The sequence below is a fragment of the Pediculus humanus genome, genomic scaffold (genome assembly GCF_000006295.1).
Source record: "Pediculus humanus corporis 1103172107383 genomic scaffold, whole genome shotgun sequence".
Taxonomy (NCBI): domain Eukaryota; kingdom Metazoa; phylum Arthropoda; class Insecta; order Psocodea; family Pediculidae; genus Pediculus; species Pediculus humanus.
Window position 1 is genome coordinate 652,336 of NW_002987010.1, and position 18,090 is coordinate 670,425.

The following is an 18,090-nucleotide window of genomic DNA, read 5'->3' on the forward strand; positions in this document are numbered from 1 at the left end:
GTCTTTTTTATTTAAAACTCAATTTATCATTCTTTATCCTCCATTTTTATAAACAAACAAATTTATTCAAAAAACTAAAAAAATCGAAAACGATAAACGAAAGAAAAATCTAGAAAAAAAAAAAAACAAATAAAAAAAAAAATTTTTTTTTTGCATGAAAGCAAATAAGAAAATTTTTTTTTTTTTAAATTGAAAAGGTTGATTAAGTAATAGCTAAAAAAAAAAAAAACTTTCTTTCTAAATCATTCGTAAGAAACTCTCATTCATCTAAGTCGGGAATTTTTTTCTGGAAAAAAAAAGGAAAAAAGGTAAAAGGTCCTTTAAAAAAAAAAAAAAAAAAAAATCAATCAACGACAACATGATGATAAAAAAAAATAAAAAATCGATTCGTAAGAAAAATTTTTTTTATATTGATTTTATTATATTCGACCTTGTCAACTTATATTAATTTTATTATCGAATATGTATTGTTTTATGCGAGTATCGTAAAGAAAATTTTCTTTTTAAATAGAATTTAAATATTTCGTTTGAATCCTGGATAAATTTTTAGTTTTTCTTTTTCTTCTTAAATTATTTATTAACGTTTCAAAACTTTTTTTCTTAAAAAAAAAAAAAAAAAAAAAAACGCCTTTTATTATTTTACTTTTTTTTTCATAACTAAAATTTTTTTTTTACTCTCGTCTTTTATTTTTCATTTTTTTTTTTTTTTTTTATAAAAGTTTTTTAACTTTAGAATTCAATTCGTAATTTTTTTTTTTTTTAAAGAATAAAGAAAGAAAAAGGAGAAGAAGATGTCTTCATTGTTAAAAAATGAATATATTCATTTCATTGTATTCATCATTCTTCAAACGAAAATCGATTTTCCGAAAAAAAAAAAAAAAAACAAAATGGCGTTTTGAATTACGTTGTTAAATTGATGCGATCTTGATTATTTATTACTTTAATATCGGCATTTAAAATTTTTTTTTTTTTTTTTTCATTTTTTTTTTTAATAAAGTTTTTATAAAAAAAAAAAAAAATCAACGTCATAATATAATCATTATCATCATTCATTTTTTTGTGACCTCATTATTAGTGATAATGTGTGTGTGCGTGCGTGTGTGTGACGTAAAATGATAAGATCGGTGAAAACAAAACAAATTTTTTTTTTTTTAATCCAAAAAAAACAAAACGTTTTAATTACGAAGCGTTAAAATTATTATTATTATTTTTTTATTATTATTATTATTATGAATAAATTTCGAAATTATCTTAATAGTTACATCATCTCTCTCTTTCTCTCTCTCTCTGTCTCTCTCATTTCTCTAAAATTATCTTTTTAAATTTTTATGCAAAAACACCAAATAAATTTTTTTTTTTTGCCCGTTAAATTATTTAAATTAATTATTAAAAAAATAAATTAAAATTTTTACGGGGAGGGGTGAGGGAGGTTATGAGAATAAAAATGAAAAATGTTACCAACCTGATAAAAAAAAAACGCAATTTTGAATCGGTAATATTTTTTTTCTTTTTTTTGTTTTTATTTGACAATAATAATATAAATCATTATTTATCAACCGTTTTATTTTTTACCGTTACTCTTTCCTCTCTCTCTCTCTCTCTTTTTCTCTCTTATCATTTTTTTTTATTTCCCCTCTCTCTCTCTTTCTCTCTCATTCTTTTCTTTATTCGTTTCTTTCTGATTTTTTCTATACACTCTTCTCATTCTTTCTCGTTTTCTCTCAAATTTCCTCCTTAAGTGTTTCCCTCCTCTCTCTCTTTCTCTCTCTTTGACAAAGTTTTAAATTTAAAAAAGAAAAAAAGAAACATGTTAATAAAACGATGAAAAAATAAAAATGAGAATCGGAGGGAGGGGGGAATAAAAGAAAGAAAAGAAAAATTAAGAGGCTGTAAAAGGAGATTTTCTATCGAAACAATTTTCCACTCTTTATTCGATCATATATACTCATACGGCGGAGGATGGAGTGGGGTAGGGGGAGGTGGGAAGGGGGAAGGAGAATGAAGAAAATAGAGAGTAAAAAAGGTCAAAAAACCATAAAAAATGAAAAGGATTAAAATTTAATAGAAAATAAAATAAAATAAAAAATAAAAAAAAAAAGGAAAAAATTGAAAATAGTAAAAATGAAATTTTTTTTTTTTTTTTTTTTTTTAAATCTCTTCTATTTTTATTTTATTTTTATTACTATAAATTTAATAGTTTGTGAGAAAGAAAAAAAAAACTTGAAACTTAAACGTGAGAAATAAAATCTTAAACTTTATTTAAAAAAAAAAAATGGCGGGAAATCTGATAATATTTAATTAAATATTATTATTATTGTTATTTTTTTCTTTCTCTCGATCATAATTTGCTATTGTTTATTGCACGAAACATTACGTTTGAGAGAGGAGAGGAGAGTAGAGGGAAGTAGAGAGGGAGGAGGAGAAGGTGGAAGAAGAAGAAAAAGTAAAAAAAATTAAATCAACTTTTTTTTAATTTATTAAAATTTCAATTACGATAATAATTACGACACACACACACACACACACACACACACCATCGTGTTTGGTGTGCGTTTCCTCATTTGTTTATCATTATTATTATTATTATTGTTTTTCTTTTTTTAAATAAAACGTTAAATTTATTATAAAGGTGCATTAGTTAATTGAAATACTTTTTTTTTTTAACAAAAGAATTAAACGCGGTTAGAGACCAAGATAGATTAAATGAATAATTTACGAATTATAGTGGTAAACGACCGACAGACCGACCGTCCGTCCGTCCGACCGACCGAAAGAATGAATGAATGAATGAATGAATGAATGATGAAGTTAGTTTTTAGAATGAATGTTTGCTAATAAAATGAATTAGTTAAATAGATGTTGAAAATAAATAATAGAATAGGGAGAAACGTATTTCTCTCGTTGTTGAAACGAACATGAAAATTTTTGTTACGCCAACCGTCGCACAAACAAAAAAAAATAAAATTAAAGTTTTAATCCTTCCCCTTCTCCTCTTTTTTTTCCGTCGTTCTTTCTCTCTATCTCTCTTTCCATTTACTTTTTTCCTTTTAACATCATTTGTAAAAAAAAAAAAAAAACTTTTGCAAAAGGAATATTTCCTTTTTTTTTTTGTATTTCCTCCTCTCCCATTAACCGACAGCTACGATTCTCTTTTACATCCTCCTCCTATATCTATATATTTATATAAATGAGTATAAAATCATTTAAAACCTTCTAGAATAATTTATTACTTGTAAAACGTGGATGCAGATTAAAAAATAAAAGGGAGGAGGGAAAGAAGAAGAGCGAGAAGAGAGAATGAAAAAAAAAGGTTAAAAACCGGAAACTCTTTTCGTTCTCGGATTAATTGCAAAAAAAATTTGCTTTTTTTTTTTTTTTTTTTTTTTTTTGGTTTTCGATTCGCATAATTTATAACTTTAATTATACTTATATAATTTCTATTAATTATTCATTATTGATAAGAAGAAAAACGATAATAAACGAGAGGGTAAGAGGGGGAGGAGGGAAGAGAAAAAAAGTCAAAAGAGTGAAGGGAAAAAAAAAAGTTTTGATACTTACCGACAAATGGCACTAAACCTTCCTCTTCGTAATTTTGTAATTTTTCTTCTCCAGTACACATCTTATCAATTTCCGGTGGTAAATCCATAACGTTTCCAGTATCAAAATAACATTTATGATGCTGGCTCCAAAATTCTCTAAACCATACGTTTCTGCAATTAATCAACGTATCTTTTCCAGAGGTTTTTATATTTTTACCCGATGATTCGTTACACGAATTCTCGTTCATTTTCGGTCTCAAAGATGTAAAATATTTATCGAATTCTGGAAAAGAAAAAAAAAATACATGTTATAAAAAAAAAAAAATTATCTCGTACGCTCGCAAAAAAACTGGAGAAACTGGAGAAAATTTTATTATCGTCATCATGAAAAAAAATTTTTTTTTATTTTAAAAAATCCATTATAAGATAGATTATTATTAAAAAATTTTAATTAAATAACATAATAACATCCTTTCATTTATTTTTGTTTGCTTTTCTTACCGAACGAAACGAAAAAAAAAAAAAACGAACAAACCGCAACAACCGACAAACAACAACAACAACCGAATAATATTCAAAAAAAAATTATTATTATTTTAATCGAATTAAAATTTTTTTTTTGCAAAAAAAAAGAAAAATTTTTTTTGCCTTTTTATTTAGAATAATTAATTATTTTTTTCTTCTGCTACGTTTTTCCTCTCTCTCTCTCTCTCTCTCTCTCTCTCTCTTCCCTCATTCCATTCCCATTTATCTCTTAAACTTTTTCCCATCTTAAATAATGTAAATAATAAAAATACCATTATAACAGTAAAACTCCATTAAATAAATTTATCATCTCCTGAAATCTTTTTTTTTTTTTTTTCATTTAATAAATAGTTTATCCGAATTCATAAAAAATGACATAAAAATTACGGCGGTTAGCGCTGCCGCCTACCCCCCCCCACCGCCACCGCCACTACCCCCAATTTTTTCTGTTTTTTTTTTAAAAAAAAACCAAAATGCATTAATTAGAACGGCGTTTTATTATTATTATAATTATTTCGGTAATCAACTTGTTGATTACGCTTAAAAAAAAATTTTCCTTTTTTTTTTTCTTGTTTGTTTGAATTTTGAATAATAATAATAATAATGATAATGATAACCGTTATTATCAAAAAAAAAAATTACCAAAGTTTTATTACGTAATTAATTAATAAATTTGACTCGAAGAACTCGCATTTAAAAAAAAAAATTTATTTTATTTTATTTTTTAACATTAACGAAAATTTATTACTCTTGAATAATAAATTACGATAATTATTACCTAATAAGCAAAATAAAATGACGTAATTTTTTTTTTTTTATCATCAAATCATTATTATTATTATTATTGATTTTATTATTTAAATTCATTCGACGCTCAAATAATTTTTTATTTTATTCCTAAAAAAAAATTTTCTTTTTTTTTTTAGAAACCATAATAAATTTAACGAGGGGAAAAACGGGAGCGCGCGCGCGCGGGAAAAAATTACAAAAACCGGAAATAAATCATCATTAATAATAAATAATTTATTATCTGTCTCCCTTTTCGTAAATTATTATTATTATTATTATTATTAATAAATAATTACGTAATTAATATTTTATTATTAAATTATTACAAATAAAAAATAGAAAATTTTTTTTTTCGTATGGAATTTTGTGAAAAACAAAAAAAAAAATTGGAAGTGGAATAAAAAGGAAAACGGGGGGGGGGTACAAAGTGGAGAAAGGGAAAGAGGAGAAGTGGAAGGAGAGAGGAGGGGAGGAGGAAGGGAAAAGGTTTGACGACGTCTAGGGTAATTTTTCAGTGTGATAGAAAAAAATAATTTTCTTTTTTTTTTTTTTTATCACCGGGGTAATTATTTATCACTTACTGATTGACTTTGATACGTCATTAGTAATTTTTTTTAAATGTGGGAGCGAGTGTGAAAATTACTCGAGTAATTATTATTCTCAAGATGGTAAAAAAAAAAAAAAAAAATTAATTTACGAGAAACACCTTAAAAAAATAATTCGCACGGAAAAAAAAACAAAGTGGAACGAGAAAATACGTGACCGGATGTGAATTAAATAAATATTTTTTAATTACTCCCTAATAATTATTTTTTAATTTTTTTTTGTTTTACGAGGGGGTCGAAAGCATACCGATGACGTCATAAACATAAATAAAAAGAAAAACTTTTTATTTAATTTATTGTTGTAGAGAAATAAATTTTATTATTACTATTATTAATAAATAATAATATAAAACAATTAAAAATTAAACAATATTAAATATCGTTTAATTATTATTATTTTTATTTAACGGAAATGACGTTAAAAACCGGAAGAAAAAAAATGAAACTAAAATAAAGGAATTTTTTTTTGTTTTTTCTTTTTTAAAGAGTGAAAACGTATTTTATTTATTTATTTTTGTTAATGTTTTTATTAGAAACTTTTTAAAAGTTAAATAATAATAATAATGATAATGATAAATTTTTTAAACGTGGAAAAAATTGCTTATTAATTAATAATTAATAAAATTGTTTTATTTAATTAAAAATTAAAATAAAATAAAATTTTATTATTTCTTACAAAATCGTTGTTCGTTTACGAATCGAAATATGATTTATTGGATCGAACGTGGCATTAGACGATTAATATAATATTTATTTATTTATTTTTTTCCACGTTTAAAATTAAATGTATGTGTTTGTTAATATAACAACAAAAAAAAGAAGAAAATTTAACGTAACGTAAAGTAAAAAAAAAAAAATTTTTTGTTTTTAAAATGTCACATCCACGAATTTATATAAAATGGACGCATGTGGGAAAAGTCGTGGAAAATTTTTTTAAAAAAACTTTTATTGTTTGCGACATTTTTTTTTGCTTTCGTCACTTCCGGATAAATTTTTTTTTTTTTACAGCGTTATAAATTAACATTTATTATCATCATCATTATCATTTCACGCGAATAAAATTTGATGGTTGTAAATAAGAATAAAAAAAATAAATAAATATGACAAAAGTTTTTTATCCGGTTTTTTCTCCAAAAAGTCAATGGAAAAAAAAAATAATAATAATAATGTTGGGTATAATTTGATTCCAGTAATAAATCATTTAAGAATAAAGTAGATAACAGAATAAAATGGCAGACAGATTTCTTTTTTTATTTAAAAATTGCTTCAAACGCAAAAAAAAAAGAAAAAAAAAGGAAAAAGAAATTTCTCAAAGGAAAGAAGGTCACGTTTTATGAATGGGGGTATAAAAAAAAACCCGAGAAAATGAAAAAATCTTTTTTTTTTATGGTTTCAAAAAAATCAAAAATTCCCTGGACAATTTTTTGGACAAAAAAAAAAATAAAACTCACCAACTAAAGCCGTTCTCCTAGGTAATATTGTTATTGCACCCTCGGCAGCAGATTCTTGATCTCTAACTGGATAATTTTTGGCTCCCCATGAATCACTTCCTATCCACATAAAATGTCCTGTTTTATTTGCTCTTATCGTTGATTGTAACAATTTTCTAAAACCACGAAAACAAACAAAAAAAAACACAATGTTAATACAAAAACATTTTTGCTATAAATCTTTTAATTTTCTTATTATATCTATATAAATTTTCTTTTGTTTAAAAAAAGAAAACTTTTATAAAAAAATCGAGGGTTTTTCTTTTTTTTTTTCTTTTCCAATTCATATTTTCTTTAAGTTGTAAAATTTTTTTTTTTTTCGTTGGGAGGGGGCGGCAATAACAAAAGCTTTGTTATTAATTTAAATTTGCCAACAGGCTTATTTTCTTTTTTACTTCATATCAAATTAATGAATATTTTTCCTCTTTGTCTAACAATACCTTTCTTTGGAAAATACAAAAATTTAAATCCCTTTTCATGTTTTATAACTACCTTTTATTTCCCTAAGCATCTGGAAAAGTCAAAATAAAAAAAAACAAACAAACGGAAAGGAAGAAAAAAAATTAAAAAAAAAAAAAGGCGAACAGGGGGTAGGAGAGGAGGAAAAGAAGGAGAAGGAGAGGAGAGGACAGGGGAAGGGGAGGGGTAGAAAAAAGGGTAATAAATATTTTATTACTTTTAGCATATACACACACACACACACCTTATTTAATTTTATTTAAATTAAAAAATTTTCTTTTTTTTTTTTTTCCTTTTTTTCCTCGTGTATTTTTTTTTTTTTAACCAGATCTCGATTACAGCAGAGAAAAAAAAAACACGACCGATAATAAATTAACGATAGATTATTTAATTAATTAATTAATTAATTTTTTTGTTAGACAAACGTTTGTTTAAATTTTTTTTTTTATGTTTAATTTTTTCTATTGTGTTCATGGTTATAATGAATCGGCTCATTCCGTGAAATTTCCGTTTTTTTTTTGTTAATCTTGACAAAAAAAAAAATTACCCTTAATAAAGCCGAATAAATTATAAATAAATCGAACGAATGAATGAATGAATGGATCACTGAATGAATGAATGAATGAATGATTAATCAATTTTAAATATTAATTTAATGTAAAAAAAAATTTTTTTTTTTTACAAAAAAATAAATAAAAGAAGGGAAAAAAATTATTATTATTATTATTAATTTTTAAATGAGGTTAATTAATTATAATTATGACCGATTAATTCATATTAATATTACCGTAATTTTTTTGCCTTTATAATAATAATAATAATAATAATAACAATTTGTTTAATATATTAAAAAAAAAGAAGGTTTAAAAATTTTTTTTTTCTCTCGCTTGCCTAAACCACCATCTCAGTCTCCTCCTCCTCCTTCTTTTTTTTTACAAGCCCCGCCCCCTCACCTCATACTTATAAACATACATTCCTCCACCTCCTCCTCCTCCCTCCTCCTTATACTTTCCACCTAATTATTTTGATTATCGATGTTTTCTAATTAGCCGAACCAAAGGCGACGCCATTTTGTTTTTAAAGAAATTCATAATTAATAATTTTCCTTTTAAAAAAAAATTTTTTTTTTTTTTTTGTTTCGAAAAATAATATTTAGTCTGGTTTTCTCGGAAAATTTTATATTCATCTAAGATATTTTAAAGATGTGTATTTTAAAAAGGACCTTTTCTTTACCCTTTGGGGGTCTTATCGAAGAAAATCACGGGGAAAGGGGGACGGAGGAAGAAAATGGGGTAGAGTCGGAAGAAAAACAAAAAAAAAATTGAAAACTCTGTATTCGAATGAAAGTGGTTCAACTATAATCTCGTTAAGTACAAGAATAATTATTTCCTGTTTATTTATATAACCTTAAATCGATCGATACCTTTTATAAACCTTATTCGTATACCTTTTTTAAACCTTTTTGTCTATTCCTTTTTCATTCCGAATATTAAATTTTTATGGGGGAAAAAAAAAATTTTTCTTAATTTACCTATTCACTTTTAAATTTTCTTCTGAGAGTATAAAAACTTTAATGAGAGTAAAAACTTGTTTTAATTTTATTAAGATAATAATAATAATAATAATAATAATAATAATAGTAATAGTAATAGTTAATAAATAACTTAATTAAACCTTTGTTTAAATTATATCGATACAATTTTTTTTATTATTATTTGTCTTCTGCTGTTTTACAATCAAGCACCATTTAATATTTTTATATTTTAAAAAATAAAAAAACAAACGAACAAACAACAAACAAACAAAGCCAATTTCAATTTTTTTTTTTTACTTATCCGAACGGATTTTAAATTAATTAAAAAAAAGAAAAAAATTAGACTTTTAATAATAATAATAATAATGAGATAAATTAAAAAATTTTTTTTTTTTGTTAAATGTAAAATAATAGAAAAACTTTTTTTTTTTTATATAATACAAAAAGTTTTTAATTTTAATACTATTATTATCATTATTATTATTATGATTCATTTTTGTAAATTTCTAACATCTCAAAAAGTTTATAATTTTTTTTTTTAGAGAGAGGGGGAGGGGGAGGGGGTTCCAACAAAACCGTTTGTCCGTCTTCTTGTTGATTAAATAAAAAAAAAAAAAAAATGTTAAAGTTATATTATTTCGAGTGAGGTAAAAACAATTTTAAATAAGGAAAACTTACTGTGAAAAACCTTTTTTTTTTTTACGTAAGGTATAAGGTTAACATTATTTCAACACAAATTTAAAAAGGTTCGGAAAAAGTTTGAATTTATTATTAAAAAAAAAAAAAAAATTTATAACTAAAGTATTATTATCATTATTAACAACGAAATTTATATGTATGTAAACGTTATAAAGTTTTACGCGAGTTTAAATTACGGTAAATTTTTTTTTACGTGAAAATAATAATAATAATGATGATGATGATGATGATAATAAAATGAATTATTTTTTGTATCCGATCGAACGATCCGACCAATCAAAACCGTTCTCGTTTTCTTTTTTAATTTATCAAATTGAATTTTTTTTTTTTTTTCGTAAAAAAAAAAAATTTTTGCAAAATAAAAGGAGGGAGGAGGAGGAGGAGGAGAAGATTTTGAAAAATGAATTTTTATACACGGGTTCGTAGGGTAGTATGAAAGGGAGGGAGAGTAGGAGGGGAAAGGGGGAAACGGGTATTTTGAAAAATTAAATTCAATCAGCAAATTAAATATGGAGGGAATTAAATTATATTATCAATATTATTATTGATTTTAAAAATTTCATTCGTATTAAATGACTTTTCGTTGATTATTTAATGAAATTTTTTTTTTTTTAATTTTTCACACAACCTGTCAGGTGCAAGTTAGCCATTTTTTTTCCACCCCCCACATATTCATCTATCTTCTCTCTCTCTCTCTCTCTGTCTCACTCTTTTTGAAAATTTATTTTGCTTCAACAGTGTTTTTTTTTTATAACTTTTTTCACGGTTTTTATCAATCATAGTTTCTCGTACATTGTTTATGGTTATGACGTTTGATTTACACTTAAAAACTTTCATCGACTCCATTTTTTTTTTAGAAAAACTCACATCGAGTTCAGGAAGTAGAAAAAAATTTACCTTTTAAAATCATTATTATTATTATTATTATTATTATTATCATTTAAAAAATTATTAGTCCGTGAATTATATGGGGGAAAAAAAAGAATACGAAAAAATTTACGCCGTTCTATAAATTTTTTTCTTTTTTCTTTTTTAAATTTTCAATGAATAGCCAAATTTATAATAATTTATAACCTTAAAAAAAAAAGGAAGTCAATGGAATGCCAAAGGAATGTCATATGGATAAAAAAGGAAAAATTTTTTTTCGACGGGAAAAAAATAAATTAAATTTGAATTTTTTTTCCCCCCCCCCTTTTTTTTCTTTCCCGTGAAGTAAAAGAAAATTTTATCAATGACGTCATTATTATGTTCTTTCTTTTCCTTTCCTTTTGTGTTAAAGAAAAACATTCATGTGAAAAAAAGAAAAAAGAAAAAGGAAAAAATGTAAACGTGAAAAAAAAAAAAAATGTCGGTAAAAAGAATCGATGATGATAAAAAGTACGTGGCACGAGTGTAAATTTCATATTATCGTCAAAAAAAAAAAAAAAACAAAAAAATTTGTCGTTGTTGTTTTTGTTGTTGTTTTTGTTGTCTTTCACGCACACTTTAATTAAACTTTGACAAACAAAAAAAAAACAAAAAAAAAGGAAAAAAAGGAAAACTTTATTATTATTATTATTATTATTATTTTTGTAAAAACAAAAAAAAAATTTTTTTTATTTTTTAACTTCGTTTTTAATTGTTTTTAATTTTTTTTTTTCGTTTTCTTATCGTCGTCAAACGATTTTTAAGTTAATAATAAAAAAGAAAATTCTAGAAAAGTGATTTTCTCTCAATAATAATAATAATAATAATAATAATAATTAATTTTTTTTAAAGCGGAATTTAAATGCCCTTTTTAATAAAAAAAAAGTAAAAATTGTTTTTCATTTCATATAAAAAATTATTATAAATTATCCAATCCCCTCCTTCCCTCCCCATCGCTCCCTAATAAATTTCCCTCCCCCCACCTTTAAAATTATAACGCATTTCAAAAAAAATTTTGATTTTCTCTTATAACAGAAAAAAATATTAAAAATTTATCATCATTATCGTCATCGTCGTCGTCGTAAAAAATCTCTATAATAAAAAAAAAAAAAACATAAAAACACTTTAACGAAAATAAATATAAAATAATAATAATAATAATAATAATAATAATAATAATAATAAGCCGATACGAATGACGTGAAAAATAAATCCCGTGTCGTCATTGTTATTATTATTATTATTATTATTTCCATCATCATCATCGTTGTCGTCGTCGTCGTTGTTATTAAAAATTTTCGTTTTCGGAGGAAAAATAAAAAAAGGTCGAAAAAAATTTTTTATTTTTTGTAAATTCTCTCTCCCCCCACATCTTTTCCTCCCCTCCCCTATGCCCCCCCGACGACTTTATTAATAATGATAATAAAATCCAACGGATTTATAAAACGAAGGCAGGAGAAGGGGGGAGAAAAACAAAAACAAAATCTTATATACATTTTTTCATTCCTTCGAAATTTTCGAAATTTTTTTTTTTTTCCCATTTCCTCATAAACGATCCTTTCTATCTCTTTCCCGAATTCTTTCCTTTTTCCTTTCCGCACACCCACACACTCACCCAAACTTCTAACAAAATCAACTACTACTACTAGATTCACCACATTTATGAAAACTTAATTTTAAAATATAAATTTTAGTTTTATAAGACTACAAAATTTCAGATTCTTGTTGACAGAGCTTAATTATCACGAAATTAGAGAGAGAGAGAGAGAAGGAGAGAAAGAAAGAGAGAGAGAGAAGTTAAACCGTCGTTATATATACGAACTTAACGTAACTTTAACCAAAGTTTTTAATTTTTTCTTTTTTTTTTTAATACAAAAAAAAAAAAAATTATTTAAAATTTAAATACTTGATCAGTTATATTAATAATAATAATGATTTAAAGTCGTCATTTTGTGACGTCACTTGTTTTTTGTTTTTTTGTAAATTCATAAATTTTTTAACTTATGCTCGATTATATTTCACGAGTTTTTTTTTTTTTGTAATCATTACCTACAAAGTAAAATCTTTAATTATTAAATAATTTTGTCGTTTGTTTGTTTGTTTGTTTGTTTAAAATCTTTTTGTTTAAACAATTTAAAAAAATAAAAATGAAAAAGAAAAAAAAAAAAAATTGGGGGAAAAAAATATATAATAAATTTGATTTTGTTTAAAGTGGATAAAAAAGTTTTCAAAATTTCAAATGAATTATGACGTAAAAGATTATTAATAATAAAAGTGGAAGAAGAAAAAGAGGAAGATGAAAAAAAAAATGACAAAAGTCAAAAGGTTAATACATTTTTATCATTTTTTTTTTTTGACAAATTCATTTTAAATTTTTTTTTCTTTTTTTTAAATATGCGACAAACGATTTGTCGCCACGTTACAAAATCGTTAAATTTAAAAAAAAAACGCTAAAATTTGTTATTACCGCGATCGTCCTGTTAACTAAATTATTATTATTATTATCGATTTTAAAACAAACGATCAATTTTTGTTTACGTTCATTCTCCGCCATATTGATTTTTTTTTTCGTTAAAATGTGTGGAAATGAGAAAAAATTATAAATAATAATTGATACTAAAACGGAAAAAATAAAAAAATTTTTTTTAAAAATAAGAATTAAAATATTAGAGAGAAAGAGAGAGGGGGAGGGTGGGGTAAAGGAAGGGAAAAGATGAAATGAAAAAACTGAGATTTACAGTCTTGTAATATTCAGCATCCCATCTTCAAATACATTAACTTTGGTATTTTAAAATTAATCTACCCTAAAACCTCTTTCCAAAAAAAAACAACAAGATGGAATTGTATAAGTTTTATTAAAAAAAAAAAGAAAAGAAAAAGAAAAGAAAGAGATGATAATTTGTTGTTTATTATTATTATTATTATTATCTTTTTTTTCCTTCCAGAGGTTGAGAAACAAACGAAAAAAAAGGCGTGGGAGGAAAAATATTATAATAAAAAGAGAAAAATTATTTTGTCTCTCTTTCCCTCTCTCTTTTTTTCCCTCTTTCTTTTTCTCTCTCTTTTTATCTCACTCTTTTTGTCTTTCCCACTTTTTTTTTTTTTTTTTAAATTTTAAAACCTGGAGAAAATAAAAATTTTTGCGTGGTTTTCCAGAAGTAGCTGATAAATAGAAAAAAAAAAAAACCTTCCGTTTTTTTTTCTTTTTTTTTTATTCTGCTGGCCTAGCAGAAACAAAAAAAATAACCTTTATTTATTTTTATTTTTCTGGAAAACAAAAAAAAAAAAAATTCCAGGAGGAAAATTTTCTAAAAGTCATTTTGGAGAAAAAAAAATTTTTTTTTTTTTTCTGATTTCATTTCTTTCAAATCTTTCATTCTTAAATTCTTAAAATTTTTTTTTCCTTTCCCTCCTCCCCCCCCCCCGGCAAAATTATTTTCCTTTTCATCTTCCTTTTCCTTTTTCACGTTCGCATTTTTTTTTTCTTTTTACACTCACGTATTAAAAACAAAACAAAACAAAAAGAAAAAAAAAAATTTCCCTTTTGTTTTTTTCACGTCGCCTAAAAAAATTTTTTAAAAAAATTTACTATTAAAAACTATAACAATCGCATAAGCTAAATATAAGCAAAATTTTTCAATTAAAAAATTTTTTTTTTTGTTTTTTTTTTTTTTTTTAAATTCTCATTTTAATTCGTGCAAATTATAAACGAAAACAAAGCAAAACGAAAAAAAAATGGCGTCGTTTTATTTTTTATTTTTTTTCATTACTCTTAGTAATTAATTATTGATAAGTAATTTTTTTTTTTTGTATCGTAAACAAATTTAAAATTAATTGTAGTTAACTTTTGTCATTTTGTCGTTAGTAAAAAAAAAAACTTTTAATTTAAAAAAAAAAAAAGAAATTTTTATGACATTAGACATTATTAAAAAACTTTAGAAAAAAAAAAAAAAACTTGCAGCAACATATTTTTCATACGCCATATTAGTTTTCGCCATTTTTTTTTTAAGTAATCAAAAACCTTTCGAAAACCTTTTTTTCCTATTTTTTTTATATATTCTTATCATCATAACGATTATTATCATTTTAAAACATTTAAAAAACGATCGAATAATCATTTTTCATGAAAAAACAACAACAACAACCGTATCGAATATTAATCAAACAAATAAACAAACAAAACAAAAAAAAGAAGAAGAAAAAGAAAATAAAGAAAATGAATAATGAAAAAAAAATTTTTTTTGAGCCTTCCAGCCAGGTAAATCGAACAAACAACCATTTTTTTTTCTTAATTGAACGTTTAACGATTTTTAATGACGTCAGAGACGTTTTTTTTTGCAATATTAATTTTATTTTCATTTATTTTAAAAACTTAAAATTCGAATCTTTTAAAATATTAAATAAATAAATAAAAATTAATAAATAAAAATAAATAAATAAATATATAACGAATGAAAATAATAATAATTATTATTATTATTTTAAACTAAAGACCGTAAATATACATACATAAAAAAAAAAGAAGAGCCACGTCTCTATCGATGATGATAATAATAATAATTAAAAAGTTTATTTTTCCAATTTTCTTTTCGAAACGGTTTAGAAAAAGGAAGAAAAAAAAATACGTGGAAAGAAGGAATGAAAAGGGTCAATAAATAAAAATCGATGAATGAATTTTCTAATTCCACTTCAAAAAAAAAAAAAATAAATAATTGGGTAGCAAAAGTGATTTTTTATTTTTTGTGGGCGTCGTCGACGACTGATTACGTCACCGGATGTAGTTTAAAATTTTCTTTTTTTTTTTCGTCTTTAATAAATTTTCACCGATCGAATGAATTCGTGACGTAATAAAAATTTAAAAAAATAAAAAATGTCGGTTTGGGGGGTAGAGGGTGGGGGTAGGGGGGAAGTGGTCGGTCATGTCGTGTGACGATTTTTAAATCTTTGAATATAAAAAAAAGATTCTTTTCACTTTCCTTTGAACGAAAAAAAAAAAAAATTTCATTGGAAAAGTTAATTCCTTTTGGATTTTCTTTTTTTCAAAAATCAGATTTTCCCTCACGTCTGAAATGAATTTTCATTAAAAAATTTATTTAAAATATTGAAAAGTCTTTTTGTTTTTATTTCAAAAGAATTTTTAATTTTGTTTTGTTTTATATAAAAAAAAAACATTTTCTTATTATTATCATTATTATTAATATTATTCTTTACAAATTAATTTTTATTATTACGTAAGCGATACGACTATGGAATTATAATAATAATAATAATAATATCAAGACGACGACGACGATGAGTTTTCTTTTTTATTTTATTTTATGTATATGCAAACACGTAAGTTGTTGGTATATATATGTTTTATAAAAATGTAAACAAACAGAAATAATTATTATATCTAATTATATTTAACGACGGAATACCAAAACAAACAAACAAACAAACATAAAAAAAAAAAAAAAATTTTTTTTGTTTTGTTTTGTTTTCCTTTTTTTTCCGTTTCATTTTCTCGTTTTCTCGTCATCATCGTCGTCGTTGTTGAAATACAACAAACGAGACTAATTTTGATTATAAATTAATAATTAATTTCTATTGCGTGCGTGACGTCAGACAAACAAGAGACAAATAAACAAACAAACGTTACGAAAATCAATTATTATTATTATTATTTGAATTAAATAAACTCAGATCGATTACTTTAATTTTTTTTATTTTTTTTCTCTCCAACACGTTCGAAATTTTTTTTTTTTGTTTTGTTTTTGTTTTTTCACTTTATAAACAAATAAAATTGTTTAAAATTTTAAAAAATTTAGCGCCCTAAATAATCATTTAAGTTAAAAAAAAAAAAAAAAAAAAAAAAAATGGCGTTTACATGCGGAAAATTGAAAAAAAAAAATTGAAAACGGAAAAAACGCAAAGGAAATATCATTATTATTACTATTATTTTCAAAGCAGAAGCAGAAGAAGAAAAAAAATTTTATTTCCACTTATTTTTTTTTTTATTATTTATTTTTTCTTTCTAGCAGTTAATAAATTCAAAATAAATAAATAAATAAATAATTCCGGATAAAAAAAAGTAACATGGCGAAAAAAATAAATAAAAACGAGCCGAAAGAATCGATATAAATTACATATATAAAAAAAAATAAACCTGAATTTGATGTTCGACAAAAATATAAAAATAAATAAATTGTTACAAAACAAACGGGGCAGAAAGAGGGGGAGGAAGGGGAGAGGGTGAGGGAAAGAAAAAAAAATATATAAAAGCGAAACGGAGTCGGGAAAAAAAATATGAATTGTAGCGACAACAAAAAAAAATATAAAATTTATATAGAGAGAGTATAATTCAGGTACGATAAAAACAAAATGTTTTTAAATTAAATATAAAAAAAAAAAACAATAATAATAATAGTAATAATGATGATGATGATGATGACGATAATGATGATGATGGTAATAATAATTTTTTTTTTTACGTCGGAAACAAAACAAAAAAAATTTTTTTTTCTTTAAAGGGATTTTAAATATTTAAAATGACGTAGATGTGACGTCACACGTTATCATTCCACGTTGTTGAATACGTTAACGTATTTAATTATTTAATTAAAACTCCCGTGTAATTAATTAACAAACGTTTACAATTAAAAATTATACTAATTACTAGTTTTTCATTATTATTATTATTAATAATTTTTCAGTTAAATTAAAATAAAAAAGGCATTTTTTAATAATAATAATAATAATAATAATAAAGAAAAAAGTAAGGTAGTATGTCTTTAAAAAATATTTATAAGGTGTATTATACGCATGTACGAAAGCAAAAAAAAATTTTTTTTTTTTAAATTTGAGCCTCGGAAATTCAACAAACGACAAACGCTTAAACGTAACAAACAAACAAACGAGTAAATAAATAACAGTTATTAAAAAAATCTTTTTTCATCCGAAATAATTAAATATATAAATGACAACCGAAAAAAAAAAAGTTTTTAATTAAAAATTTATATATTTTCAAAAACTCTTTCCGTGTTTTCCTGTTTTTTTTTTTAATATGGAAATTCGAACTGGAAAAAATAATAATAATAATAATAATAATAATAATAATGTAACCGTAGTGGCTCGAGTAATATTTTTTTTAGTCCTGGTTAAAAAAAAAAATTTTCGGGTTTTTATTTTTTAGAAAAAAGCAACAATTTAAGCTTTTTCCGGTGATTCGTTAAAAAAAATTTTTTTTTTTTTTTTGGTAATTTAATATTTTTATTTTTTTCCCCCTCCCCCTCCTCCCTGCTCTTTTGAGTTCGTGGAAAATTTTTTTTTTTCGACCGAAAATCATCAATATTATTATTATTATTATTATTTTAGTTACACAAAGGCGTCGTCGTCGTGTCAGTTATTATCATTATTTTTAACCCCCCAAAAAAAAAAAGTTTTTTAAAAAGGGATGATTTAAAAAAATTTTTTTATTTTAACGACGGATTTGAATTTTTTGCAAAAGCATTTCCGGTTTGTTTTCAAATTTTAAAAACTTTAAAAAAAAAAAAAAATTATCG

General features: G+C 23.6%; 1 protein-coding gene across 1 annotated transcript in view; it reads right to left on the reverse strand.

Annotated features, from left to right (window-relative positions):
• The window catches only part of Phum_PHUM032850 (metabotropic glutamate receptor 4, 6, 7, putative), a gene marked incomplete at both ends in the record, with an annotated part of 65,910 nt that overhangs the window by 10,340 nt on the left and 37,480 nt on the right, over positions 1-18,090 (reverse strand). The window contains 2 exons of the mRNA XM_002423005.1: positions 3,559-3,822; positions 6,910-7,064. Of these exons, the coding sequence (XP_002423050.1) occupies positions 3,559-3,822; positions 6,910-7,064 (419 nt within the window). The remainder of the gene's footprint in view (positions 1-3,558; positions 3,823-6,909; positions 7,065-18,090) is intronic.